This window comes from Sciurus carolinensis, chromosome 18, assembly GCF_902686445.1.
Source record: "Sciurus carolinensis chromosome 18, mSciCar1.2, whole genome shotgun sequence".
NCBI lineage: Eukaryota > Metazoa > Chordata > Mammalia > Rodentia > Sciuridae > Sciurus > Sciurus carolinensis.
This window is the reverse complement of record NC_062230.1, coordinates 41,004,067-41,030,347: the sequence shown is the minus strand read 5'-3', so window position 1 is coordinate 41,030,347 and position 26,281 is coordinate 41,004,067. Positions and strand designations below refer to the sequence as shown.

Sequence of the window (26,281 nt, the reverse complement as noted above, 5' to 3'; positions counted from 1 at the left end):
TAATCCACTGTGGATATAACAAGTTTGCCATGGACACTCGGTTACTTTCATCTTTTGGCTATTGTGATACCCTGTTCTGAGTCCCATGACTCCTGGCCTCTTTTTGGCCTGGGAGGGTTCTGGGGTCAGGGAGGAGCATCAGTACTATGAAGCCTGCTGGGGCTCACAGAGGACTCCAACCACTCCCTCCAGCCTCATCTGCCTGTCATAAGCTGCAGACCCAGAGCTACGGGGGAAGCTGGGGTAGTGGGCACAGTGTTCAAAGAGTCTAGTCTGGCTCCTGCAGGCACCTTGGGGTTTCCTGGTGGGTCAAGAGTCTTCCTCAGAGTCTTGCCAAGACTGTCTGCTCTTCCCACTGCCTGAAATCTCCCCCAACACACCCCTCAGGTCAAACCCAGAGTTCTCTGCTACTCAGAAGCCCACCACTCCCTGCTTCACCTGACCCCCTGCTTCACCCGAAGGTATGCTTTGAGAATCACCTGTTGCAGCTGGCCTTGGGAGGGTCTACTTCGGTGCCACGGGATGTCCTTTTGCTTGACAATTACAAGTGCCACAGGCCTACCAGGGGTCTGTGACTCCCCCATACTAACTCCTCCAGAGGACTCTATCCTCCATAGAATTCACTCAGCAAACACCGGGTGTGTTGCATGTATATCTGAAGAAAGATGTTACAGAAAGAAAGTCCAACCTTGCCCAGGTTGCTAGGTCCAGAGCCGGCCCCCTCCCCCAAACCCCAGGCCTGTCCCAAATGAAAGGCCAGCCCCAGGCTAGCCAGCACCCTCCTGGAGGGCATCAGCAGGTTGGCAGCCCTCCTCCCTGCATCCTCCACCCTGTACGGACCCTTCTTCCCTGGGAACCAGCTGCCTCTGGGGAGCGGGCAGAGGAAGCAGGTGGGGCGGAGTGTGGACTAGAAGCACAACTCCCACTCTCATAAAGGGCCAGACCTGCTGCCACTCAGGGGGCGTGGCGGGGACACCTGGGTGAGCTGCCCTCATTCTTCCGGTGGACAGCAGCCCCCAGTTACTCCACCCAGGGCTCCAGGGCTCAGAGGACAGATGGCGCAGAACCGCGAGGTAGGCATGAGGGACCGCGAGGGCGACGCAGCGCGAGGGCAGGGGCAGCGCCAGGTCCCGCCTGACCCTGTGGACGCTGCGCCGGGGATTGTCCTCCCGCCGAGTGCCAGGTCCGCCCCCGCGAAGCCTCTACGATTGGCAGAAAGTTCCATAGTCGGCCCCGATTGGCCGGCGCGCCGTCCCGCCCCCGTCCCCCTGCGCCGGGTCTGCAGGCGGGGGAAGCGCAGAGCTGCGGCGGGCGGCCTGGACGCGCAGCGCCGGGCCGGGCGGCGGCGTCCGGGCTGCTCCCGCCGCCGCCCCGCCCCGGGGCAGCAGCCTGAGACCCCAGGCCCGAGGCCCCGGCGCGTCCCCGAGCCATGCCTCCCCCGGCGCTGCTCTGTGCACTCTGCTGCAGTCTCCTGGCTGTGTCCGCGCGCGCCGGCTACTCGGAGGACCGCTGCAGCTGGAGGGGCAGGTAGGGCCCTGCGAGGAAGCCCAGCTATGCTTCCTTTTGGAGGGTCTGGGAGACTGCGTCGCTCCCACCTTGAGACGGGAGTGCGTGTCCCCCCGTAATCCAGGGAATGCTGGACCTCGGTGTTCTTCACAAAGTGGACGCCGGTGTTCTGTGATTACTGAGAAGCGGGCTGCGGGGGCCGAGGACACCAGCAACCCACCTCAGCGCTGCTGTCCTGTCCCCAGCGGCCTGACCCAGGAGCCCGGCAGCGTGGGGCAGCTGGCCTTGGCCTGTGCGGAGGGCACCATCGAGTGGTTATACCCGGCCGGGGCACTTCGCCTGACGCTGGGGGCCCCTGACCTCAGCACGAGACCCGGCATCGCCTGCCTGCGCCCAGCGCGGCCCTTCGCGGGCGCCCAGGTCTTCGTTGAACGGGAGGGCGGCTCGCTGGAGCTGCTGCTGACCGAGGGTCCAGGCCTGGCAAGGGGCCGCTGCGCACACTGGGGTCCCCGCGAGCGCCGGGCCCTCTTCCTGCAGGCCACACCGCACCGCGATATCAGCCGGCGGGTGGCCGCCTTCCGCTTTGAGTTGCGTGAAGACAGGCGTCCAGAATTGCCTCCGCAGGTCAACGGCCTCGGCGAGGATGGTGAGTGACCAACTGGGTGGGAGCAGGTCGGAGTCACAAGGTGGCGCCTTACCTGGGTCTGGCTGGAATGGGACTTGTAGCCCCCCGCAGTGTGGAGCCGGTTGTCAGCCATTCACCTGATTGATTCTGGCTGGGCTCCTTCCCACCTTACTCCTCAGGATTCTTAAAGGAAAGCACAGGCAGGGAGTGATGCTCAGGGGAGGCCAAGAAGAGCAACCCTGGGTCCCTGAAGGGCTGGGGGGAGGGGATGGAGGGCAGAGTCAAAGCCTGTGGCTAAAGCTGTCCTCACTGGCCTAGCGGTGACCTCATGCCCATCCCCCAGTCCAGCCAACAAAAGTCCAGTGTGCCTCCCAGTCACCATGGAGACGCAGCTCTGCCTCTGCAGGGCACCAGGCCCAGCTCTTTGCTCTCCTGGAACTTACAGCCTGACCTTGCAGGAGATGGTGCTCTCACGGTTTGACCTCCCTCCCCAAAGGCAGGGACCCCAGAGCCAGAGCACACCTGGCTCTCTGTCAGGGCTGCTGCTCTTTGGGTCTCAGAAGATTCCCCAGTGCCCGTATGTATATAGGAGATGTATGAGATGAGTGTACGAGGTGCCCAGGACACTGAGCTCCAGGTGGCACAGACCCCAGGCCTGTGCCTGTGCGTGGGCATCACACAGGCTCTGGCCTGCCAGGGTACTTCCTGATCACAGGTTGCACACATGCTGTGTGACTGCATGGTCTGGGTGGGGCCTGGACAATGGGGCCTGGCTCATGACCCCTCCTGCATGCAGGTGCCTGCAGGCCCTGCAGTGATGAGGAGCTCCTACTGGCTGCATGCACCAGTGACTTTGGTGAGTGTCCGCGTGTGGGGGATCCTGGGGGCTGCCCTCCCCTGATGGCCCACCACTGGCCAACATGTTTCCCCACAGTGATCCACGGGACCATTCACGGGGTCACCCATGACATGGAGCTGCAGGAGTCTGTCATCACTGTAGTGGCCACCCGTGTCCTCCGCCAGACGCTGCCACTGTTGGGGATGGGGGGGTCCGTGGCCCAGGGGCAGGTCTGCGTTCGCACCCTGCTGCGTTGTGGTGTCCGCCCTGGCCCAGGCACCTTCCTCTTCATGGGCTGGCGTCGTTTTGGTGAGGCCTGGCTGGGCTGTGCTCCACGCAGCCAAGAGTTCACCCGTGCCTACACGTCTGCCCAGGCTGCCCACCTCCACCCCTGCGAGGTGGCACTGGACTGAGCGTCTTTTTCTGGGGACAGGGTGCTAGGGAGGGTGGTGGGAGGGTGGTGGGGAGGGTTGACTTCTTGATGCCTTCATGTCCCCAGCTACTTCCAAGGGTTAGGGATGACCAGTAAGAGTACTGACCACGTGGTAGACCTGCTCTCCTCTGGCCAGCACAAGCCTGCCCCTGCCTCACTTCATTTCATTCTCCCTCTGCCCACCCCTTCTTAGCCTGGACCCTTACCCACTGTGCCTGGCTCACTGGCTGGCTGTTGTCTCCAATACCAGATGCATCTGGGGCTCAGAGCAGGAGGGAAAGGGGCCATGATTCCCTCAGGTGTGTGGGGGCAGGCAGGTAACTGTCCCCAGCTCCAAGCCCATCCTGTGAAGGAAAGGGGTTGCAGTCTGGCAGGGTGCCAGTTCCCTCTGCAGCCGTTGTGAGCCAGTCATCTTTGGCCCAGTCCCGCCCTCTGGGAAGAATGGGCCCCTCTGTCCAGAGGCCCCTGCGACGTGCTGAGCATCCAGACATGGAGAGGAGCCCACAGGGTGTGGGGTCTCCACTGTGGGATCCTGTCTGTTTCCGGCGAGTGGGGTGCACAATAGGGTCTCTAAGGACCGCTTCCCGCCACTGGCTCCATTGTTGCTGTCCCTGCCTTCCTCCTCAGCCTCCCAGCTGCATAAGGGCTAGTGAGGCTCTGGACAGAGCTCAGGGTCCTGAGGCTGAAAGCCCCTGCCTGGGGGTGTGCACTGCGGCTCCCCAGCTCTGGCAGAGGAGATTCTTCTTACCCTCAACCCTCAGCTGGGGGAAGAGCCACAACTCTAGTGCTGGGGGACCTGTGGGCTGAGTGCTTCATCCTTATCTGTCCTCACTGCGGAAGGGGCAGGGATGCAGGCCAGAGGCTCTGCTCAGACTGAATGACCTTGTCACCTTTCAGGCAAGAAACTGAGTTTAGGAGAGGGACACACCTGAGCAAGGCCCACACACCCTTGCTCCAGACTGAGTTGACCAAGGTACAATGGGCTACACAGACTGTTCAGTGGCTGCCCTGGAACTTCCAGGGGATGGGCTATCTTGAGGTGCCCATGCATTCAACTGCCTGCTCTCTGGGGCTGAGAAGGAGGGTGGGAGAGCACCCATGGATGCAGGTGCCACTGGGTCTCCTCCCACTGTTTCTTCTCATCTCCTCCACCATGCAAGCTTGGCACTCCTCTTTTCATCTGCAGCATGGACCACCCTTTGGATTCCAGACCCTTACACCCATTCCCCAGCATCTTCAGAAGGAGTAGAGAAAAAGTGAACCCTGGGCTCTCCCACTGCTCACCTATTCTGGGGAGGTTCTTCCACTAGGCCAGTTTCCCACAGCCAGCAGGGAGGCCTGTTCCCATCACCTCCCCTCTGGGCCACATCCACTGGTGCTTATAGACCACCTCCCAGTTCACCAGTCCATAAATACATTGGGCAGCTGTACTGGTGGGCCCTCTACTCACATAACCAGGAAGGTGCCTGAACATCCTACCCACACAACCACACAGAGAAACCATTGCCCTTCCAACAGTACTCTGCTCCTCAGAAGGCAGACAGGGTTGTGGCCAGAAGGGCACAGGAAACTCTGGTGCTCCAGGAGTCCCTGGGGACAACTGGCCAAGGCCAAAGAAGTGGGAGGGGAGATAAAAAGAGAAATGGTGTGGGCGAGAAGTGGACTGGAGCTGCAGGAACTGGCTTGGGGGCTCCTTGCAGGCCAGAGACACCTCAAGGAGTGAGAACTCACACAGGTAGGCCTTGGCTGCTGAGTGCCTAAAGGCCGAAGAACAGAGTATGGTGTGAATGTGAGTCATCAGGTGCAGCTCTGGAGAGCCTTCCAGGAGCCAGACATGGCTCAAGGCACTGGAAATAATGCAAGGCGCCCTGTCGAGAACATCATACCTACACCTGTGCACCTGGAGCTCAGTGCACATCCTTCCTTCTCTGGGAGGGTCCAGGAGATAGGTCACTAGGAGCTGGTAGACAGGCCTTCTCCCCAGTGCAGTGCACAGAGGCTTTGCTGCTGCCCAGGGACCACTGTCTCAACTGTCACTCTGTCTGGTTAGGCTAGGGCCAACGTGCTGGCAGGTGTGTAAGGCACTCTAACTGGGGGCCGAAGAGTTGGTCTTGGGCACACTCATTTTTCTGGGAGCAGTTTCCATCCTTGTTGGGTCCCCTGACCAGAACCTGAATGGCTAAGCAGCCACGCCAGGCTGTGTGCACAGACAAGGCAATGACATTCAAGAACATTAGGCCTCAATCTGGGGTGACAAGGTGGCACAGCTGCCTGATCCAAGCTTCTGTCCCTCCCCTTGCCGCCTCTACCCTTGGGCTTTACCAGGAGCCACTCCATCTTTTTTTTTACTTTCTGGAGGAGGTGATCTCCTGGGTTCCCTGGCTGCCTTCCATCCCCAGTGGTGGGCCAGCTGCCAGAGGCCCAGCCTCTCGCATCCGGCGCCCCTCCCACCACACTCCGAGAGCCAACATCTGTCTCCTCGCCGAGTCTTTCCTTGTTAAGCCCCTGCTCCCTGGCCCTGTGGCTCCAGCGCATCCTCCTTCCCGCCTAAGGGACCGTGGGAGGGAACCTGCAGGACGTCCTCCCGGGGCGGCTCTGGGTTTGGCTGGCGTCCAGGGTGCCCTGGTGAGCGAAGCCCCGCGCCGGTCTCCCAGACAGCCCTACGGGGACTTGGCTACGACCCAGGGCCCGCAGCAAGCCCCTCCGCCGCTCCACCAGCGCACCCCTGTCCGGCGGGGGTGCACGCTCCCGAGGTCGGTCCCCGTGCCAGGACAGGCCCCGACTGCCGCCCGCATTGGGGACCAACCGAGCAACTGCGGCCGGCTAAGAGCAGTGCGCGGCCCCGCGAGCGCGGTCGACCCACCGAGCCGCCGCGACCACAGAGCGCCGCCGCCCGGAACCCGCGGCCGGGCCCCAGGCTGGGGCCGGCGGAGCCCAACGCGCGACGCACCAGCGAGCGGCCCTGCGGCACTTCCGGCGTCTAGCCCCGGCCTCTGCCCAGCCGTCGGCATTCGCCCGAGAGGCCCTGGGGAGACCGGGAGCCGACGGGGCACGGCGCGGCCGGAGGGGGCCCTGGGGCGGGAGGTCCCTCAGCCGCGTGTCCCGCATTCATGGAGCACGACGACCCGGCCGAGGCGCTGACGGAGCTGCGCGAGCGGCGGCCGGGCGCGCTGGAGCTGCTGCAGGCGGCGGCGGGCTCGGGGCTGGCCGCCTACGCCGTGTGGGCGCTGCTGCTGCAGCCAGGCTTCCGCCGAGTGCCGCTGCGGCTGCAGGTGCGGACGAAGCCGGGCCGCGCGGCTGAACCGCGGCTGGGCGGGACCGCGAGCGGTGCGGGGTGGGCGTGTGGAAGGGCGGGACCCCCAAGCTTGGGACCCTGGGCGGGGACGAGGCCGGGGGCGCGGAGTGGGCGGGGCGAGGGGCGGGGCGCCGAACGCTGCGCGGAGCTGTGCTTTGGCACCTGCTCTAGGTGTGGCCGCAGAGTCCCCGAGGAACTTCCCGTTCTTGCCCAGGCCAGTCCGCCCCCACCTGGTGATTTAGAGGGCGAGGGGAGGTGGCCCACGGATTCTGGGCCTCAGCCCGCCCACTTTCTCGCCCAGGTACCCTACGTAGGCGCGAGTGCACGGCAGGTTGAGCATGTGTTGTCGTTGCTGCGCGGTCGCCCAGGAAAAACGGTGGATCTGGGCTCTGGAGACGGCAGAATCGTAAGGCGCGTGTGTGTATCCCTGTGTCTTCCCCCCTCCGGGCGGTCTCCCCTCCCCAACATCCAGGTCCCCTATACAGGTGTTGGCGGCCCACAGGTGCGGTCTTTGCCCGGCTGTGGGCTACGAACTGAACCCGTGGCTTGTGGGGCTTGCGCGGCTGCATGCTTGGAGGGCCGGCTGTGCTGGCAGCGTCTGCTACCGTCGCGAAGATCTCTGGAAGGTAACCTGGGGGACCTGGACCACTGAGATCTACACCTGATCACGCTTCAGATCCTGCCTTGGTCAGACTTCTGGCAGCCCCTTGTTCCTCTGACTCCTGCATGGGCTGGAGGTCAGGTCTCCAAACTGCAGGGACCCCAGGCCGCCAGCCCCCTCCCCCAGCCGGTGATTCTCCTTCCTATAGGTGAGCCTGAGGGACTGCCACAACGTGTCCGTGTTCCTGGCCCCCAGCGTGGTAGGTCTGGGGTCTGCAACCCACTGGGAGGTGGGGCCACACCCTGGGTGTGCAGCCTTGAGACCTGGGCATGGGTGCTGGGTAAGGCCAGGTTGGGTCCTGCTGCTCCTGCCACCTCCTCCCCACAGCTCTCTCCCACAGCTCCCCTTGCTGGAAGACAAGCTGCGGGCAGAGCTGCCTGAAGGGGCCCGTGTGGTATCTGGGCGCTTCCCTCTCCCCACCTGGCAGCCTGTGGCTGTGGTAGGTGAGGGTCTAGATCGGGTCTGGGCCTATGATGTCGACGTGAATGTCCACAGTGCCCCACCTGCTGCTGCATCTCCTTGGGAGGTGCCCATCAAGGGCACCCCAGGGCCTGGTTCTACCGTGGTCCCCAGGATCCCCAGTTCTAAGGCTGGCTGACAGGACACAATAAAGACTCGTGGATCCCATGCTTATTTTGTGGATGGTGGGGTTTGGGGTGCAGGGGTAACCCAGGGAGGTGGGGTGGGGGAAGGCTCCATGATGGCTATGAAGGGGTCCACTCTGTGCTCCTCAGAAGACCGTCTGGGTCCTTGGATGCTAGGGCTTGGCTGGAGGTGTGGCTCCCACTTTCCAGGGGTCCCCTGTGCCCACCAGCTTTCTCAGCCTCAGGATTTCCTGCTTGTACCTACTCAGAGGAATCAGGCTGAAATCATCGACCTGGCTGTGAACTATCTTCCCTACAACCCAGACTGAGGCCGTCTCCCATTCAGCTCACCTGCCCAGGTGCTGATCCACATACTCCTGTAGCTCTGAAAGCTGCTCCTCAGCCTTGGTGGCCCGGACTAGCAGCTGTGCTCGCTCGTGTTCCAGCTCTGCCTGGCAGGAGCATGAGCCTTAAGCCAGGGCAGAGTGTGAAGAGGAGCCCTGCTCAGCCTTACCCACTCACCTGGGTGCCTAGGGAGAAGTCCTGGAGCTTCTGGCGGATCTGGGCCCAGGAGGTGGTATCCAGGTTCCTGTGAGAGGGGAGAAGGGGCAGTCTTGAGGGCTGACCTGGAACCTGCTGGAGTGATTTGGGACATCATACCCTGCCCAGGCCTTGGAGCTTCTGTGCATGAGGGGCCCGATGGCCACTCAGGGAGCCATGGCAAGCTTGGCCATGGGCAAGCTCAGGTGGTGACCCCAGTCTACTGCGATGCTAACCCACTGGGTGTTTGGTTCCCCAAACCCTAGGAAGAGCCCTGACCACTGTACAGCTGGGGAGGTAGAGGCCCAGAGGCAAGGGTTGGTCAGGTCATCAGGCAACCATCTCCCAGCCTGTCTTCATCCTGGCTCCTCCAGGTGTCAGCTGAAATGGTCCTTCCTCAGGTGGGCTCTCCCTGATCTTCCCCTTTAAAAGTCAGCCCCTCTCCTGGCAGGGCTCTCTTCACCCATCATCACTTGGCACAGCAGCCACCTCACTTTTCTGTGATCATCAGTGTCCCCTATACAAACCGGAAGGCCCTGGGGCAGATATCTGCCCTTTTGTTCTCTGTAGACTGGCAGCAAGCATCGATTCAGTGTCCTGCCACCCGTCTTCTCCCCACTCACCCACAGGAGGGCACTCACTGTGGCTCCGAGGTCTGCAGGGAGGCGGTTTCTCTAGATGCCCTTCGTGGGCGCAGGGGCAGCATCCTGAACTGGTGGTGCTGAAAGAGGCAGGCTATTCAGGCCCTGGAGCTGGAGATTTGCTGAGCCTGGGATGAGGCTGGGTTAATTCTGGAGCTCTGTGTCCCCAGGCAGTGTGAGCCAGCAGGGCGAAGAGCTCACCTCATCCTCCTGCAGGTGGCTGAGCTCAGGGGCCAGCGGCACAGGCAGTGGCTTCAGGTCAGTGGCTGTAGTAAAGGTAGCCTTGAGGGTCCTAGTTGTCCCATCTGGGTCCGCCAGTGCCTGGGGCTGGTCCTGCTGCACACTAAGCCATATTCGGGGTCATGAAGGGCCATCCTACCCAGGTGCCCAGAGGACAATGGGCCCCACCTGTGGATGACCAGCAGCTCGTCATGCCTACGGCTCAGATCTGCCAGGTGCTTGCGGTAGGCCCTAGCAGCCCGGGCCAGCTGTTGCTCACGACTGTGATGTGCTGCTCGGATGTCCTGCAGAGTGGTCTCCAGGAACGTCTGGAGGGCTGCCTGGCTTGTACCATCTGCATATCCCTGGAAGAGGTGAAAGGATGCTGGGGCAGCACTGGGGAGAGCTAGGTTTGGGGCTGAGCTGGAGCTGCCGGGGTGGGACCTGGTTGGGCCCAGTCCCGACCCTGGGGTCTCTCTGAAGCTGTCCCACAAGCCCGGACCAGATGTGGCCTCCCTGGGACTCACAGGCCTACCTCTCCACCACAGGGCCCAGGGCCTGGTGCTCACCACTGCCTCTCGGGCATAGTGCTGCAGCCGGAGGGCATACTCCTCATTCAGCTTCTTCAGCTGCAGCTGCAGCCGGGCATTCTCAGCCTGTGCCTGGCGGAGCTGGCCCTGGCAGGTGGACAGCACCTGGGGGTGAGGGAGGGACCTTTGCTGCACTTGTACATCTACTGCTGGATTCCAAACACATGGGGTCAGGGGTGGCGCTCACCACTGCTTGTGCAGCTAGCCGCTGCCCAGCTGCCCTGGCCTCCTCTCGGGCTCCCTGCAGCTGTTGACCCAGGGCTGCCCTGCTGACAGTGTGAGACTCAGCCAGGCCATGGGGAGGGGTTCTTCGGTCCCTTGAGAATGGCTCTGAGTACTGTGCCCTGATGGGTCCTCCCAGTCCCAGGAGAGGTGTCCACTCACACCCGAGTCTCCAGTGCCTGCTGCTGAGCCCTGTGATGCTCCAGCACCCACTTCACGTCACCCTGAAGCTCCTGGGTTCCCAGCAGCTGTAGGGTGCACAAGATCTGGCTTCATGAGACCCCAAACTCTGGGTCCCATCCCCTCTTGGGCTGGTAGAACCCCAGAGGATCCCCAGGTTAGGTAACTGAGTGCTCACACTACTCTTCGGCTTCAGTGGCTCAGGGATCAGGACATCCGTGGGCTGCACCTGCATGGGTGAGAAGGTGGTGCTGAGGAGTGGATGAGCAGTTCTCATCTCACTGTGCCCAAGGAGGTCCCCACCAGCACCCCCCAGCCAGGCTCTTCCTGTGCTCAGGGTGACCTGGCGGCTGTGGTGGGCAGAGTGTCCAGTTCCCTGGGCTTCTTCATTGAACTCTTGTGCTGGCAATGGGCAGCGCCCTGGGTTGGCCTCTGCTGGGTCCACATGCCCCTGGCTGATATGATCTCCGCGCACCTCTAGCTCCAGCACCCTGCTCTCCAGCCGAAGGACCTGTGGGCCACCAGGGTGAGCAGATGCCTCCTGGGCACCAGGAGCAGGTAAGCATTCACCTGGCACACACAGGAGCACAGTACGCAGGGACAGGTGGATACCACATGTGTGTACACGCCCACGCACCACTTGCCACGTGTGTACACGCCCACGCACCACTTGCCACGTGTGTACACGCCCACGCACCACTTGCCACGTGTGTACACTCCCAAGCACCACTTGCCACATGTGTGTACACGCCCACGCACCACTTGCCACATGTGTGTGCACGCCCACGCACCACTTGCCACATGTGTGTGCACGCCCACGCACCACTTGCCACATGTGTGTGCACGCCCACGCACCACTTGCCACATGTGTGTGCACGCCCACGCACCACTTGCCACATGTGTGTGCACGCCCACGCACCACTTGCCACATGTGTGTGCACGCCCACGCACCACTTGCCACATGTGTGTGCACGCCCACGCACCACTTGCCACATGTGTGTGCACGCCCACGCACCACTTGCCACATGTGTGTGCACGCCCACGCACCACTTGCCACATGTGTGTGCACGCCCACGCACCACTTGCCACGTGTGTGCACGCCCACGCACCACTTGCCACGTGTGTACACTCCCACGCACCACTTGCCACATGTGTGTACACGCCCACGCACCACTTGCCACGTGTGTACACTCCCAAGCACCACTTGCCACGTGTGTGCACGCCCACGCACCACTTGCCACGTGTGTGTGCACGCCCACGCACCACTTGCCACGTGTGTGTGCACGCCCAAGCACCACTTGCCACGTGTGTGTGCACTCCCAAGCACCACTTGCCACGTGTGTGTACACGCCCACGCACCACTTGCCACGTGTGTGTGCACGCCCACGCACCACTTGCCACGTGTGTGTGCACGCCCACGCACCACTTGCCACGTGTGTGCACGCCCACGCACCACTTGCCACGTGTGTGCACGCCCATGCACCACTTGCCACGTGTGTGTGCACGCCCACGCACCACTTGCCACGTGTGTGCACGCCCACGCACCACTTGCCACGTGTGTGCACGCCCACGCACCACTTGCCACATGTGTGTACACGCCCACGCACCACTTGCCACATGTGTGTACACGCCCACGCACCCACGCACCACCTGCCCTGGTATGACCCTCGCCAGGTACTCAAGCTGGCACACCTGGGCGCACACGGCTGCTCACCTCTCTCCTCAGCTGGAAGATTTCAGCCTCATGCTGCTCCCGTAGGCGATGGGTCACAATCTGAAGGTCAACCAGCTCCTTGGAGATCTGTGTTTGGCCAGGGTAAGAGCTACTGCCCGTGGGACCCTGAAGATGCCTACTTCTGCCAGCACCTTAGGGCCCCATCCGCACCTGTAGTCGCTGTTCCTCGCTCAGCTCCAGATCTGATGGAAACTCTGTCTCCAGGCTGGTGGTGCAGGCTGGGGTGCCACCAGGAACTCCTGGCAGCCAGTCCTCTGCTCTTGGCACAGCCTGGGGAGGAACCATGTGGGTCCCAGATCTGGGCTGTGGCCCCTGCTCTGATAGGGTCATCTGACTTGCCAACCCTGCTGGCCAGGACCAGACCCTGGGTGCAGGGTTCCCCACCCCTCCTGGCCTCTTGAGGGGACTGAAGGACACCTGATGACGCCGGGATGGTGGCAGCAGCCGTGTCCTGGGAGGACTTACTTTCTGCAAGGCTCCAGGAAGGGCTCTTTGCCTGGGCACTGGGGCCGCCACCCACTCCATAGGCAGCAGGATTCCCAGCCTGTTGCACCTGGCCCCCTGGTCTGCTCTAGGATGGCTGCCTGGTGGCTGTTGTTCTGCACAGTGTCAGCGTTACCAAGGTCTCTGTTGGTCTTGGGGACGCCAGGGCCACGCCCACAGGGCAAGGCAGTTCAGCGGTTGGGAAGACTGGGGGAACCTAGCTCCTATCGTACATGGCGCCCTCTCTTTTCTGGGCCATTTCCTCCTTTGGGAAATGCAGACCAACACCCAGGGCATTCACTTGGATCCAGATGGAACCAGGGGTGCGCGAAAACTGAAAACGCCCAGCCTGGAGCTGCAGTCGCTGGTACTGCTGTGCTCACGAGGAATGCCCTATCCTACCACGTGGACTCATGCACTGTTTGTTTTGCTTCAGAATGAACCCAGGGGTGCTTGATCACTGAACCACATCTCCTGTCCTTTTTAAATATTTTATTTAGAGACAAGGTCTCACTGAATTGCTTAGGGCTTCGCTAATTGCTGAGGCTGGCTTTGAACACCCAATCATCCTACTTTAGGCTCCTGAGCCACTGGAATTACAGGCATGCGACACCGCGCCTGGTTTAGACGCCTTCTCTGTGCCTCCAGGTGCTGGCCAAAACTTGGGATAGGCTGGTGAACAAGCTGTGCCGCCCTCCCCACGCCCAGCCTGAGAGAAGGGGTGTGGATATCCCAAAACGGGTAGCGGTCTCGGTCTCGGAAAGCCGGCGCCGGAAGGGCGTCTGTGAGAAGGCGCGGTGTCCAGAGCCAGATCAGGGCGTTCGCGCCACGCCCCTCCACGCACGCGCGCTCCCTCCAGCTGCGCGTCGGTTCCGGCTGCGCCCAGGCTCCTGGTCAGGTGGCGAGGGCCAGCGCGCTCCCTGTGGGCCCAAGGCCCCGCCTCCGTCCGTCAGTCCTCTAGGCCATCCGCGCAGGTGCCGAGAGGGGGAGCCGGAACCGCCTGCCCCGGGTCTGGGGGTCCCTCTGCCACTGCAAGGCGCGACGGCGGGAGAAGGCGTGGCCTGCGGACCAGAGGCTGGGCCCGTTGGGAGGCGGGGCTGCGCGAGGTAGGCGGGGCCCTAACGGGGCGCCTTGGTCCTGCCGCGTGGAATTGCACGCGGGCGCGGGACCTCCAAGAGTTCCTGGAGCAGGGTTCTGTGCACCTGCCGCGTGTGTGTGTGTCTGTCTGTCTGTCCCCGTCTTGCCTAGAAGGGCTCAGTAGGCTGTGGGGGCCATCTTTTGGAGGAGGCTCGAGGTGGCTGAGTTGTGCGATCATGAAAGTCAAGGTCATTTCCGTGCTTGAGGACAACTACATGTACCTGGTCATCGAAGAGCACACGCGGGAGGCGGTGGCCGTGGACGTGGCAGTGCCCAAGAGGGTGAGGGACGGTCGGGGGCAGCCAGGAGTGCCACTGCAGGCCTCCGCAGCCTTGGGTGCCACACACCAGATCCCCTACCTGGCTGGAGCAGACTGCCCTAACCCCTATTCTGATTTCTGGTTTCCCGATTATCTCAGGCTCCCTTACGTTAAGGCCGCCTTGGCTTGCGTGGCCTTTACGTAGTGCTTAACTGCCCTGGGCGCTCAGTAATAGCCGGATACCTCCCCTCCCCTGCGCTGTCCCGGGTCCTGGCGGCGCTGCAGTATGGAAGGGGGCGGTCCACCCGGACGTCCAAATCACCATGACTTTATCTCTTCCAGCTGCTGGAGATCGCAGGCAGGGAGGGGGTGACCCTGACCACGGTGCTGACCACCCACCACCACTGGTGAGTGTGGGCCGGACGTGCCGCGGCGCGAAGACGCCGTTCCCTCACCAGGGGTGACCCTGCTCCCGCCGGTCCGCAGGGACCACGCTCGGGGGAATGTGGAGCTGGCACGGCTGCGACCGGGTATGGCGGTGATGGGCGGGGACGAACGCATCTGCGGGCTGACCCGCATGCTGGCACACGGCGAGGAGCTACGGGTGAGTGAGCGTGCATGGGAAGAGCTGGGAGGGTCCCAGCCACCCACCTACCCATCCTCACAGGTCCGCTTGCCCCTCTGCAGTTTGGGGCCATCCATGTGCGCTGCCTTCTGACGCCTGGCCACACCTCTGGCCACATGAGCTACTTCCTTTGGGAGGATGAAAGCCTGGATCCACCTGCCCTCTTCTCGGGTACCTGCAGCCCAGAGCTGACCCCTCATCTTCCCTGACCAGCACCCCCACTCCCTCTCACCCACCCTCGTCCTGCAGGGGATGCGCTGTCCGTGGCTGGCTGTGGCTGGCGCTTGGAAGGCACTGCCCAGCAGATGTACCAGAGTTTGGCAGAGACCCTTGGCACACTGCCCCCGCAGACGGTGCGTGGGTCTGGCCTGCTTAGTGCTGTGTCCTATGGGAACCCTCATGCCCTGCCCCAGTCCAGACCCTGGACCCAGGGCCAAGCCCTGCGCGCCTCCCACCTCTGTCTGCAGCAGCGCTGTGCCCACTGGGTACTTTCTCCAGAAGGTGTTCTGTGGCCACGAGCACACGCTGCGCAACCTGGAGTTTGCACACACAGTGGAGCCGCACAATGACCATGTGAAAGCCAAACTGTCCTGGGCCCAGGTAGGCCACTTCTTGCCCCCTAACGGGAGGGCTGTGCAGAGGGGAGGGCAGGTGTTGTCTTTTGCATTTGGATGTAGGGACCCAAAGAACTCCCAGGGTCAGCATGACTGGCCTTGGTGGCCACTGCTGGCTTGATCTGGGATGAGTGGCCCTGTGGCCAGAACCTCGCAGCCTGGGACTGTCAGAAAAAGCCCAGTTGTGACAAGGGCCTGTGATCACTGCAGAAAAGGGATGAGGATGATGTGCCCACTGTGCCGTCCACCCTGGGCGAGGAGCTGCTGTACAACCCTTTCCTGAGGGTGGTGTGAGTATGGCTGTGTCTGGGGCCTCCCCATGGGTGGGGCCTGACTAAAGCCACCAAGGCAGCCTCCAGAGGCATCTCCCTGCGGAACCAGCTGGTAATGCCAGCCTGCCACCTGCTTAGTTAAGGTGTCTGGGGACCATTTATTGGGCTGAGTGTCCCTGGCACCAGGATAGGCCCCCATGCAGTACCCTCCTGCCATCCAGTGCCCTTTCCCTTCCCTCCCCCACGGGCGGCCTAGTGCTGAGCCGGTCCCCACTGCAGCCCTCCCCCACAGAGAAGAGGCGGTGCGCAAGTTCACAGGTCAGGCGGCCCCGGCCGAGGTCCTGGAGGTGCTGTGCAGGGAGCGGGCTCGCTTCCAGCAGGCCATGGAGCCACTGCAGCCACAGGCACGGGCTCTGCTTGCACTGCAGTGGGGGCTCCTGGGCCCCCACAAGTGAGCTGCACAGGGCCCACTCGACCCCACGCTGCTCCTCCCACAAGCCCCAGGCCGCCTGGACCCATGCAAGGGTGGCCCTGGGACACACCTCCAATGCCCTGCCTGGCTGGACGCCCACCCTGGAGGGTCAGCAAATGGTACTCTCCTCCACTGCTCTCGGAGATGGACACGCGGGCCTCGTGTAGCCACACCTGCTGTCCAAGCTCTGCCTGGGCTCTGAACAGTGAATAAAGCTTTGAAAGGCCTTTCTGTGCACAGACACTCCAAGACAGCAGCTGTTTCCAGATGCGACGGGCATGTTCTTTATCAGAGATGAAACCAGACCAGAGATGGGTCTGGCGGGAGCCCAGCCATGGGGTTATGGCGGTCAGGGAGGCCCTGTGCAGGGACACAGCCCAGGACACAGGACCGTAGGCCCACAACTTGGTAGCCCTAGTTTTCAGGAGCCCAGATGTCCTTTCCTGTGGCAGTCCCCACACTTCACACTACTAGTCCTGTCACCTGTCCCCTGCCCTGCGGCTTCCAGGTTATTCCAGACTCCAGGATAGCACCTGCAGGAACCCTGGACCCCATCACGTGGGGCCACCATGGCCAGGAAGGGCAAAGGCAGTGCCCACAGAAGGGCCAGAGGCAGAGACTGCTGAACCCCCAGCCGCCTCCTCCACCCGCGGCCTAGCGGCACAGCCAGGACAGAGCCCGGGGCGCAGGCACAGGTCACAGGTCGCACTCCAGACCAGCGGAGTCCTGTGCGCACCCCACTTCAGCACGGGTCCCAACACCTCTCTGCGCTCACCCTGAGTTCTGGGGGAGTCCTGGGGTCTGAGGTGTGTGGCTCTGCTGCTGGGCGCCAGCACAACCTTCCTGGGAGTCCTGGTACTGGCCCAGTAGACCTCAAGGCCTCCTACCACCTGATGCTGAGGCCTGAGCTGGCCTTCTCCACGGCGTGGTACTGGGTGTGCAGGAGGCGGCTGGCCCGCTCCGAGCTCTCGCCCTGCAACCACTGGTCGTACAGCTCCTGGACCCCAGGCACGTCCTCAGGGGTCTCCACCTTGACCATGCCATACAGACTTTCCACCTGCTGGAGAAGGTCCCTGTTGGGCATGTCCAGGGCCTTGAGTTGGCCTCCACCATTCAGGCATCCTGTGCAGAACAGGTTATGGTCACAAGAGTGCCAGGTGGGGTCAGAGCACACCCCCTCCGCTCCTCCCCTCCTGAGCTGGAGGGGTGCTGCCAAGTCTCTCCCAGCAGCACCGCCCTCTTGTCTCCTGCTAGGAGGTGCACCTGAGGGGCAGGCCATGACCTCCACATAATGGTAGTGGCAGCGGCCTCGCTTGAGCTTCTGTACCAGGTTCTGGATGTTTCGGAAGCCGTAAGCGGTGGCGAAGTGCAGCAGCACCTGGCCCTCCCTCTCCAGGGTCACCTCCTGGAAGTCCCTGTTCCTGGGGATGGGAGCGACGGCATGCAACACCAGCACCAGGCTCCTGCACACACGCAGGGGCCCTGCTGCAGCGCCACGCCCTCCCTCCTGGGCAGGAGGGAGGGTGGAGTGCTTCCTTCCAGCAGAGGTGGAACAGGTGACCTGACCCTCACCCAGGTCTGTCTCCTCACCTGTGAAATGGGAACCCGCTTTCCTAAGGATGGTCCTGAGGCATGGCAAGGGAGGACTTGGCCCTGCCCGCCCTCCCAGGCGCAGGTGCCACTGGCACCCACCTATCCTTCGTACACTGTCCTTGGGCTCAGGACCTCTGAGGGGGAAACAGGCCTCCACTTGTGCCCAATGCTCCAGGGTCCACCACCAAGCCCACCAGGCCACGTGGACCCAGGGCTGGGGAGATACCAGGCTAGGAGCCTCATGGCTGTCCTGGTGCCCCACCCAGCCATCCCACTGACCTCAAAGGCCTGTATGTGACTTCATCCACGTGGACTCCAAAGAGCTCTCTGGCTGCATGCCGGAACACGTGCTCCAGGTAGCCCCCTGAACCCCCGCCCCGGTGGCTGGTGGGCTCCTCCGCAGATGTGCTGCTGGACCTGTGGGAGGGGCAGGCAGTGTGGGTGAGAGGAGTAGGGCCTCAGCCCAGCTGTGCTCAAGCTTTTTTAAGTGGGAAACAGTCCTGGACACACAGGAGTGTCTTGGGGTGACCCCAGGCCCCCGGTGTGTCTGACACTGGGTCCCAGGGAGCTCAGGCCTCTCCAAGCTGGGCTGTGCCTCTCTGAGGCCTAGGACAGGCCATGGGGAGGGAAGGAGAGGCACTGCCCACCCCAGAGCAGCCTGGTTCCCTCTGCTGACTTACAGGCCATCCAGAGGGGCTGGCTCCACCTCTGAGAGCGAGACCCCCTCCTCTTCCAGCAGCTTGAGGACTTCTCCTGTGGGACCACAGCACAGGTGATCCAGCCGCTCGAACCTCAAGCTGCCCGCATGCCTGGCAGCTGCGTCTTGGCCTCAGCAGGCCCACACAGTCACCAGGCCAGAGGTGGGAAAGGATGACCCCTCTGAAGACCCTTAGAGCCGCTCACCCCCTCAGAGTGGCATAAGGTGAGCCAGGTCATTGTGCTGGTCTCGTGCCATCTGCCCAGCCTCCTGGGCAGTTCATTTTCCTGTCTTGCTAGTATTTGAGACTCTGAAGCTTCTTAACTCAGAAATGGGGAGCAGATGTGAGTCAGAGGGCTGGACTGGAGCCTTTCCACCCCCTCCCAGACCCACTCAAGCCAACAAGGAACTCCAGGCCTCAAGGGCTGCAGGTGCACGAGAGGGGTCAGCTGAGAATGCCCTGCCTCCTGGGCTCCACGGGCCCAGTGCCGACACACCTGTGGTGAGGACGCAGTCCACGTCCCGAGCCTGGTGCTCCTGGCTGAAGAAGTCCGGTCTGGAGGCTTCCAGCTTCTTGTCGTAGCAGGGCATCACTGTGACGTGGTACACCTTGTCGGGGGTCAGGCCCTGCAAGAGAGGAGGTGTGACAGGGGAGGTGAGCGGGGGTCGTGGGCGACCTAGAGCAGCCCCACGGGCTGGCACCGCTTCCCAGCAGCCTCCTCACTGGCGCTGTGGACCCACGGTGGGCGCCACAGTCCTGCAGCAGCCAGCTCCAGCGGAGGAAGGGGCCCCACAGCCTTCGTGGTTCTGGGGTCAACAGAAAAGCAGGTCACGGTGTGGAGATGTGAGGGGCCCGCGACCTAACTCAGCACCAGAGCACGTGCCTAGCATATAGGAGGCCCTGAGCTCGGTTCCAGCACCCGACACGAGACCTGAAGCAAGCCTGGCTGTGTCCACGCAGAGGAAGCATGGCGCAGGACTAAGGTCAGTGCGTGGGGAGGCCAGCAGCAGTGAGCTCCCCACCTCCCGTGGGCCATGGTGCCAGGTTCAAGTCCTCAAGGCTCAGCAGGTGCCTGTGGAGGTCTCCACTGCAGACTGGCTCTAGCCTGCTGCTCCCCAGGGCCTGGCCACCTCTCGGAGAGTGAGGAGCACCCTCACTGGCAGCTGCCATCAGTGCCTCCAAGAGCCTCCAGAGGGCACAGGGCCACAGCCACCAGTGACTGGTACCAGGGCCACCAGATGCCAGGCTCACAGCCACCACTCCCAGCATGCCGCCCTGCATGGCCCAGGGCTGTTACCTGCTTCTGGGCGAAGAAGTCCTTGACCAGAGAGCCCATGACCTGCTGTGGGGATCGGGCCGTGCTGAGGTAGGGGAGGATGAAGCTGCCGTGGGTCTTCTCGGCATAGCAGATCCAGCCTGTGCAGCAGAACCCACAGCTCTTGTCTTGGTGGGGCATGGGACAGGTCTGGGCAGCTCACAGACAGCCTCTCTGCTCGACAGTGACGCAACACTCTGGGGGGGACCAACTTGTACAAAAAGTGACCGCAGCCTAGAAAGCATCCCATTCTGTCACCCGTCACAGGAGCATCAGCATCCAGGTCACAGGAAGGGGGTGACTGCAGGCAACTTCCTGATGGGGTGCCTCCTTCTCCAGGAGGCCTGAGGAGCTGCCTGGTCTGAGGTGCTCTCCCTCCCTACCTGCTGCCCTGTTCCCAAGTCATGCTGTTGGTCCTGTCAGCTTTTAACCAACTAAACATGAATCTCGTCACCTGCACAACCATGAACACACCTGGACAGGCAGAAGCCAGCACGGGCAAGGCCACACTGGAGTTGGCCCGATCTCGAAATCGCCGAACGAATTCCCGCTGGCTCTCGAGGAGGCTGAAGTTCCTCGAGAAGGCAGTATCGAGGACCAAGTGCGCCCCTGGAAAGAAGGCACACGCCTGACCCCCACCACAACTGGCACCAGCCACAGATGACCCCTCTGGTGCTGGCCACAGCAGGGGCAGCGCTGTTCACACCCAAGAGCAGGGCACTGGCCCCAACACACAGTTGCTTCTACTGCAGCCTCAGGAAGCTCGTCACAGCCCATTCCATGGGGATGAAATAGGAGCTGCCTGGGGCCAGGGGACACCTTCCTGTGACACGTCTCCCACTCAGTGAACTCTTGTTTTAACTTTTTTTTTGTACTGGGGATTGAACCCATGGGTGCTTAACCTCTGAACTACATCCCTGCTCTTTTTATTTTTTCTTTTTCTTTTTTTTTTTTTTTTTTGGGTGCTGGGGATCAAACCCAGGGCCTTGTGCTTACAAGGCAAGCACTCTACCAACTGAGCTATCTCCCCAGCCCCTTATTTTTCATTTTTTGACAAGCTGTTTCTCAGTTGCTCAGGACCTCACTAAGTTGCTGAGGCTGGTTTTGAACCTGTGATCCTCCTGCCTCCCCACCTCCCGTGGGCCATGGCGCTAGTTGCCGGGATTATAGGCACGCGCCACCACACCTGGCTCCTGTTTGATTTCTAAGGTTTAGTTGGACAGTTCCTAGTGCTCCACCGCTTCCCAGGTCCTCATAGCAGCACATGCAAACATCTGTTTCACACAGCTGCCTCCAAGGGACCACTTCTCCCTGGGCTGTGCAGAAGTCCCACAGTGAATGCCACTCAATCACAACGAGATTCTGGGCAACTTGTACCTGCCTGCTCCAAACCCATCCACTGAACTCCTGCAGGAAAAAAGGCTGCCCTCCTGATTCATTGCACCTTCCCTGCCTAGGATCCAGAAGGAAAAATCTTTGAACTTGTTTCCTTGGGTGGTGCCATATTGATTTCCATCTTCCATTGGACCAGGGGCTGCCCTACACCAGTTTACCCAGGATGCCGGGGACCAAGGCCAGCCAGCCAGCACCAACCAGACGGGGCCGGTGTCAGCAAGTTTCTGGTGAAGAGACCCCTCTGGTCATGGGAGGACAACCAGGTAAAAGGAACATTCTGTGAAAGAGGCCTGTGAAGACCCATATCGAGCCCCTTTCATGTCCCACTAGGGTGGGGGTGCTGGCCACTCCCAGCACGAGAACCCCAACCTAGCCAGGGGCTTTCAGGATACTCAACTGCTCCCCTAGCCCAGGTCCCCAGCACAGTGATCAACAAAAGCTGACCTGACCTGGAATCCAACGAGACCTGGAACAAGTACCGTAACAACAACAAGTAAGAAATACACAGCGGTGGTGAATCCGTAGCGTGGGGAGATACAAGTCAGAGCAGATGGCTGCTCTTCAGAGGTGCTGCTCCCAGCCAGGCAGTGGCCACACCTATAACCCAGCCACTCAGGAGGCTGAGGCAGGAGGATCGAAAGTTCAAAGCCAGCAACTCAGCCAGGCCCTAAGCAAGTTAGCCAGACCCCGTCTCAAAAAAAAATGAAAAGGGCTGGGATGTGGCTTAGGGGCCTAATGCCTCTGGGTTCCATTTTTTTTTTTTTTAAATATATTTTGTAGTTGTAGATGGACACAATACCTTTATTTTATTTATCCATTTTTATGTGGTGCTGAGGATTGAACCCAGTGCCTCACACATGCCAGGTAAGCTCTACCACTGAGCCCCAGTCCAGTCCCAGCCCTCTGGGTTCAATTTCTGATGCAAAAAAAATGGTGCTACTCTCAGCTGTCAAGCAACCTCAAGATGAAGTCGCGCTGGGAACAGCACAAAATGTCTGAGTTCAGGGCTGAGTGACATGGGACTTGGAGGTGGAAATCACCGCATGCTTGATGCCCGGTCACCCAAGGTTCTGCACCTACCTATTTTTTTAAAGAACGAGGTTAATTTCCTGGCAGTGTCTGTAGGATTCAGCTGAAACCGTGCTGCCAGCGACGCTCTGGACTGGGGTGAGACAGAAATGACAACCAGCCGCTGCTCACTGGGTGCTGCTGTCTGTGAGGCGGGGGAGAGGTGCTTACTCTTCAGGTCTGTAAGACCCAGACGCCGCTGCTCTGGAGACAGCCTGCTGCCCCACCGAGGCCCGACACATGGGGCACATTCAGGACAGAACTAGGGCCCAGTGCCTCAGAGCCATGGGAGTCCCCTGAAGGCGGGACAAGTGGCACCAGCTGAGCTGCCCCTGAAGTACACCCTAGGCTGCTGGGCCAGTCTGCACCACTTACTTTGTTAGCATCTAGAACCTTCCGCAGCTCTGCACCACTTACTTTGTTAGCATCTAGAACCTTCCGCAGCTCCTCGTGGCTCTGCTGGGTGATCAGCACGGTCTCTGCGGAGGTGACACAGCCACTGCATGCCAGGCAATCGTTCAGTGAGACCCTGGCTTTTGCCAGCTTCTGGGTCCCACCGTCCTGCAGAAGGGGCATGAACTAGGAGCGTGGCCCCTCTGCAGGGCTCCTCTCGGGAGCGCAGACCCCTTGGCAGCCCGTGCTCGTCTGCTCTCCACCTACTGGCAACCAACATGGTGGCTAGCTGGGTGCCATTCGAGTTGTATTTTTATTTTCTTTTTGGGTCCTCCGGATTAAATCTAGGGCCTTGTATAAGCTAGGCAAGCACTCAATCCCTAAGCCACATCCCCCGCTCTGCCACTCAATATTTTAAAAAATTAGAATATTTAAAAAACTTATTTTTTAAAATTAAAAAATATTACACAAATACTTACATACATCCTAAGTTTTCACATTGACATCAAACTCTTAACTTTTGGGACAAACTCAAGTAGCACATCAAAACAGTATGAACAGCTGGGCACAGTGGTGCACGCCTATAATCCCAGTGGCTTGGGAAGCTAAGGCAGGAGGATCACAAGTTCAAAGCCAGCCCCAGCAACTTAGCAAGGCCCTAAGCAACTCAGTGAGACCATGTCTCTAATAAAATATAAAAAGGGCCAGGGATGTGGCTCAGTGGTAAAGAACCCCTGGGTTCAATCCCTAGTATCAACAACAAAATCGTGTGAACAGGGCTCGCTTGCATTTAGTCAGCACAAAAGCAGTGGACCTGCCTGCTGGAGGGCTGCTGGCCCTGCTCACCCATGCAGGCCTATGGGAACAGGCTCTAAAAGGAGGAGGGAAAGCCAGGGCTGGCTCCCAGTCAAGTGCAGAGCTTTGGGATGCTGGTGTCCAAGCCGGCCTCTAGGAGGGCACTCAACGGACTTTCTAATCAAAATGATCTCAGCTCAAGTCCCGACCCCTGCTTACAAACAGGAATGGTTTCAGCTGGAGACAGGGAAGCTGCAGTGGTGCGGTTCTGGACTGGAAGGCCTCTGGGCTGCTTCCCCTCTGGGTCTGTGTGCCACATTTGAGCTCAGCCTACACTGAAAAGCTAACGGTCCACAGGCCTGGGCTGTGATGTGCCCAAGGAGGCCACTGTGCTCCTTCAGATCAACAACCATGGCTCTGGACAGCAATGCCCACGAGTGCCCAGCACCTTCCCTTGGTCCCTTCATTTGTGGAACCCTTGAAAGAACCAGGCCCTCTTAGTTGCACCAGCTCCAGCCATGGCATGTCTTGGGGTCACTCTCTTGTAGGCAGCAAAAGTCAGCTTTCCTGTGATCACATGATCCTGCTGACCATCCCTCACAGGCGTCTGCACACCCCACACCATGAACCAAGTAAGGCTCCCATTCAGGGAGGATTACTCATCAGGCAGACAGGGCATCACTTCTCAGTTCAGTGGAGAGTGTAGTTTTGAAGCTCAAATGGCAGGTGGCTGGGGTCAGTCTTGACACCATCACATCAGGATCTCATGCACATTGGTATGAGAGAAGCAGGTCTACTCCAAGATCTCACACTAGAACTAGGGAGGGCAGCAGGACCCACCACGTCTGTAGAACAAGTGAGGCCCGCTGCTCAGCCTGGGCACCCAGTCAGATCCCCAAGCACTCTGACATGGTGCCCCAGTGGTCACTGAACAGACCAATTTGAAACAACTGGCAGGATGTGGAAAGTCTCACGGCCCCCACATTGTGACTGGATGAGGCAGAGAAAACAAGCTTCGATCCTTGCAGCTGGACTGTGGTGGGGCCCCATGCCTTACCTGATTAACTTGGAAGTAACTCCCATCGTCCTCGATATGGATCCTGGCCACACCGCTTCCAGGTCTTTTAACCACCTTCACAGGCTTGATGCAATCCTATACCAGGAAGAGATCCCAAATCTGGTCTGTGAAGGAGTGGATGCTCCTGAGGAAGTTGAGCCTCAGGATGGCTGGCCCCATGGCACAAGACTCTGCCCAAGGTGCACGCTCCAGGACAGGACGGTCCCACCATCTTCCTGCGGCTGTCCCAGGCTGCCCTCCTCTGCACTAGGCACTGGAGGCTTACATCAAGGTCACTCACTCTCCAAGTGTTGGTCAGCATGAAGACCAGGATCAACTAGGCCTGCAAACTGCCCATCTGCAGAGACCTCCAATCCTGACCTTCACCCTAAGAGCAGACAGTAGTGCAGCCACCAAGCAGAGGCCACAGTTAATGGCTACTGAGGGAGCCAAGGAGTACTTCCCTTGGTAGTATCTGGAGGTCACCAGCCCACCCTGCCCTGGGAGCAGGTCCCTGGCTCTCCCCGTCTCTGGGTTCTGTCTGCCCATTCTAGGACCATAGTGCCCACTTCCTCCCACCTCGCAGGAGGCGCTGGAGTTCATCCTGCCTGCAAACCAGCCCCGCTCGGCTACTCCGAGGCACCAGCCTCCAGCCTCTGGTCCAGCTGGCCCCCACAGTGAGCTCCAAGTGGACCGCTGCCTCAAAACCCATGGCTGTCTGGTTTCCGCACGTGCCCTAGAGAACTGTCCCCTTAACACCGTTCACTGGTTCCCGCCATGTCCTAGTGAACTGCACCCTTGACACTCTGGTCCCCTGTCGAGGACCATGGGCCGTTTCCGGACACCGTCCGTCCCGCCCGGCCCCAGTGGGATGCCTCCAGGCCTCCATTTCCACGTAATCGGGCGGCCTGCTGGCCCACCTGGGACGGCCCAATGAAGTCGTCCAGGTCTGTCAGCTGCAGCGCCCCGCTGAAAGGCGACGCCATAGCTGCGGCGCTACCGTCAGGCGCCGCGTGCAGGTGTCGTCAAGTGGCGCGAAGCAACGCGGGTTCCGCCTCGCTACCGGAAAGCACCCCGCTTGGCGCATGCGCATCTGCTCTGCGGCTCGTGGTGCGCGCCCTCTGCTGGCGGGCCAAGCGCAGTGGCTCTCGTGCCCTCGCCCGTGGATGCTCAGAGCCCTAAGTTCCAAGCTTCCATTTTCCGCGCCTTCTCTGGCTGCGGCGCTGGGACGCAACCTAGACCAAAGACGACGCGGTTCTAACGCCAGAGTCTCTTTGGCTTCGCAAAGAAGTGGAGGGGTTCCTCACCTCATTTATCTACTTACCCGTTGCTTACCTGCCAGCCAGGTGTGAGCCTGAGAGCTGCCCAGAGGCACGCCTTGGCTGTGCTCTGCTCACTGATGCAGCCCAAGAGTCAAGGATTTACACCAGGAACACAGTAGTTGCCCAGTTTCTATTGCTACAGATTCAGGCAGTGCTGAAAATCTGTCTACAGGTAGGGAACCTCCCTCTCCAATGGTGTTCCCATGGTTTGTTTCTACAGACCTCCAGGACCAGTTACTGATATTTTGGAGACCAACCCGAGGAAACTACATTTCTTTAGCATAAGAATTTATAGCCTGATGCTGGGGTGTAGCTCGGTAGTAGAGCGCTTGCCTAGCAGGTGCAAGGCCCTGAATTCCATTCCCAGCACTGCAAAAAGAAAAGAAATAAAAAATAATTTATAGGCTGCTGGTCTTAGTTGTGAAACCTTTATAAACCATATCATGTCCAGTTACACATTTAACGACCAATTTTTTTTTGAACTTTCCAGAAAATTCCAGGCATTAACCCTGGCTTATTATCTCCAGATGCCTGGACTGGTCTGGTGGGTGCTTGGCAGGCTTGGCCCTAGATCATCCATGGTAACCCTTCATTTCTGAGGAGCTGGCAACCTACACTTCCCTCTTCCTGAGCTCTGGGCTCTGAGTCCCACAGTTGCTCTGCTTGGCAACCCTTGCTTGCCTGCCTGAGGGTTCCGCCATCAGGCCTGGGGCT

General features: G+C 60.6%; 5 protein-coding genes across 13 annotated transcripts; 3 read left to right on the top strand and 2 right to left on the bottom strand.

The window, feature by feature from the left end:
- Positions 1-1,294: 1,294 nt before the first annotated feature.
- Metrn (meteorin, glial cell differentiation regulator) lies at positions 1,295-3,417 on the top strand. Its single transcript, XM_047533979.1, has 4 exons — positions 1,295-1,527; positions 1,752-2,152; positions 2,928-2,987; positions 3,066-3,417. The coding sequence occupies exons 1-4, from the start codon at positions 1,430-1,432 to the stop codon at positions 3,380-3,382; spliced, it is 876 nt and encodes a 291-aa protein (XP_047389935.1). The 5' UTR covers positions 1,295-1,429; the 3' UTR covers positions 3,383-3,417.
- A 16-nt stretch (positions 3,418-3,433) lies between these two features.
- Antkmt (adenine nucleotide translocase lysine methyltransferase) lies at positions 3,434-7,985 on the top strand. Of its 6 annotated transcripts, none has more exons than XM_047533982.1 (5): positions 3,439-6,674; positions 6,999-7,108; positions 7,200-7,323; positions 7,507-7,557; positions 7,699-7,985. In XM_047533982.1, the coding sequence occupies exons 1-5, from the start codon at positions 6,513-6,515 to the stop codon at positions 7,954-7,956; spliced, it is 705 nt and encodes a 234-aa protein (XP_047389938.1). In that variant the 5' UTR covers positions 3,439-6,512; the 3' UTR covers positions 7,957-7,985. The 6 variants fall into 6 exon arrangements, with proteins under 6 accessions (XP_047389940.1, XP_047389938.1, XP_047389937.1 ...); XM_047533981.1 differs by having other exon boundaries at positions 6,999-7,114; XM_047533985.1 differs by having other exon boundaries at positions 3,441-6,674; positions 6,999-7,103; positions 7,183-7,323; positions 7,686-7,876.
- On the bottom strand, positions 7,980-13,036 carry Ccdc78 (coiled-coil domain containing 78). Of its 2 annotated transcripts, none has more exons than XM_047533971.1 (13): positions 12,535-12,701; positions 12,220-12,339; positions 12,049-12,135; positions 10,513-10,845; positions 10,317-10,402; positions 10,120-10,198; positions 9,912-10,037; positions 9,532-9,707; positions 9,325-9,466; positions 9,124-9,203; positions 8,465-8,531; positions 8,294-8,394; positions 7,980-8,203 (listed from the first exon to the last, which is right to left on the bottom strand). In XM_047533971.1, the coding sequence occupies exons 1-13, from the start codon at positions 12,592-12,594 to the stop codon at positions 8,116-8,118; spliced, it is 1,545 nt and encodes a 514-aa protein (XP_047389927.1). In that variant the 5' UTR covers positions 12,595-12,701; the 3' UTR covers positions 7,980-8,115. The 2 variants fall into 2 exon arrangements, 1 of the variants encoding a protein (XP_047389927.1); XR_007106150.1 differs by having other exon boundaries at positions 8,066-8,203; positions 8,294-8,390; positions 12,535-13,036.
- A 380-nt stretch (positions 13,037-13,416) lies between these two features.
- Haghl (hydroxyacylglutathione hydrolase like) lies at positions 13,417-16,197 on the top strand. Of its 3 annotated transcripts, none has more exons than XM_047533976.1 (8): positions 13,417-13,970; positions 14,291-14,355; positions 14,435-14,552; positions 14,636-14,744; positions 14,823-14,926; positions 15,075-15,173; positions 15,398-15,477; positions 15,739-16,197. In XM_047533976.1, the coding sequence occupies exons 1-8, from the start codon at positions 13,866-13,868 to the stop codon at positions 16,142-16,144; spliced, it is 1,086 nt and encodes a 361-aa protein (XP_047389932.1). In that variant the 5' UTR covers positions 13,417-13,865; the 3' UTR covers positions 16,145-16,197. The 3 variants fall into 3 exon arrangements, with proteins under 3 accessions (XP_047389932.1, XP_047389931.1, XP_047389933.1); XM_047533975.1 differs by having other exon boundaries at positions 15,072-15,173; positions 15,739-16,196; XM_047533977.1 differs by having other exon boundaries at positions 15,072-15,173; positions 15,752-16,061.
- Positions 16,174-25,304, bottom strand: Ciao3 (cytosolic iron-sulfur assembly component 3). Its single transcript, XM_047533974.1, has 11 exons — positions 25,166-25,304; positions 24,246-24,341; positions 22,418-22,561; positions 22,013-22,145; positions 20,012-20,146; positions 19,520-19,638; positions 18,719-18,848; positions 18,205-18,277; positions 17,804-17,941; positions 17,195-17,352; positions 16,174-17,053 (listed from the first exon to the last, which is right to left on the bottom strand). The coding sequence occupies exons 1-11, from the start codon at positions 25,229-25,231 to the stop codon at positions 16,815-16,817; spliced, it is 1,431 nt and encodes a 476-aa protein (XP_047389930.1). The 5' UTR covers positions 25,232-25,304; the 3' UTR covers positions 16,174-16,814.
- Positions 25,305-26,281: the final 977 nt, after the last annotated feature.

What these genes read in the sequence shown, in the direction of transcription:
- Antkmt (XM_047533980.1), top strand. Translation starts at nt 6,513, where the DNA reads ATGGAGCACGACGACCCGGCCGAGGCGCTGACGGAGCTGCGCGAGCGG. An exon ending in GAGTGCCGCTGCGGCTGCAG is followed by an intron (nt 6,675 to 6,998) that starts GTGCGGACGAAG and finishes TTTCTCGCCCAG; the next exon opens with GTACCCTACGTAGGCGCGAG. An exon ending in TGTTCCTGGCCCCCAGCGTG is followed by an intron (nt 7,558 to 7,698) that starts GTAGGTCTGGGG and finishes TCTCTCCCACAG; the next exon opens with CTCCCCTTGCTGGAAGACAA.
- Haghl (XM_047533975.1), top strand. Translation starts at nt 13,866, where the DNA reads ATGAAAGTCAAGGTCATTTCCGTGCTTGAGGACAACTACATGTACCTG. An exon ending in TCCACCTGCCCTCTTCTCGG is followed by an intron (nt 14,745 to 14,822) that starts GTACCTGCAGCC and finishes CTCGTCCTGCAG; the next exon opens with GGGATGCGCTGTCCGTGGCT. An exon ending in AACCCTTTCCTGAGGGTGGT is followed by an intron (nt 15,478 to 15,738) that starts GTGAGTATGGCT and finishes TCCCCACTGCAG; the next exon opens with CCCTCCCCCACAGAGAAGAG.
- Ccdc78 (XM_047533971.1), bottom strand. Translation starts at nt 12,594, where the DNA reads ATGGAGTGGGTGGCGGCCCCAGTGCCCAGGCAAAGAGCCCTTCCTGGA. An exon ending in GCGAGGAACAGCGACTACAG is followed by an intron (nt 12,136 to 12,219) that starts GTGCGGATGGGG and finishes GGCCAAACACAG; the next exon opens with ATCTCCAAGGAGCTGGTTGA. An exon ending in GCCACCTGCAGGAGGATGAG is followed by an intron (nt 9,204 to 9,324) that starts GTGAGCTCTTCG and finishes TGCCTCTTTCAG; the next exon opens with CACCACCAGTTCAGGATGCT.
- Ciao3 (XM_047533974.1), bottom strand. Translation starts at nt 25,231, where the DNA reads ATGGCGTCGCCTTTCAGCGGGGCGCTGCAGCTGACAGACCTGGACGAC. An exon ending in ACTTCTTCGCCCAGAAGCAG is followed by an intron (nt 18,849 to 19,519) that starts GTAACAGCCCTG and finishes CCTCTCTTGCAG; the next exon opens with GGCCTGACCCCCGACAAGGT. An exon ending in GTCACATACAGGCCTTTGAG is followed by an intron (nt 17,353 to 17,803) that starts GTCAGTGGGATG and finishes TCCCATCCCCAG; the next exon opens with GAACAGGGACTTCCAGGAGG.
- Metrn (XM_047533979.1), top strand. Translation starts at nt 1,430, where the DNA reads ATGCCTCCCCCGGCGCTGCTCTGTGCACTCTGCTGCAGTCTCCTGGCT. An exon ending in CAACGGCCTCGGCGAGGATG is followed by an intron (nt 2,153 to 2,927) that starts GTGAGTGACCAA and finishes TCCTGCATGCAG; the next exon opens with GTGCCTGCAGGCCCTGCAGT. An exon ending in TGCATGCACCAGTGACTTTG is followed by an intron (nt 2,988 to 3,065) that starts GTGAGTGTCCGC and finishes GTTTCCCCACAG; the next exon opens with TGATCCACGGGACCATTCAC.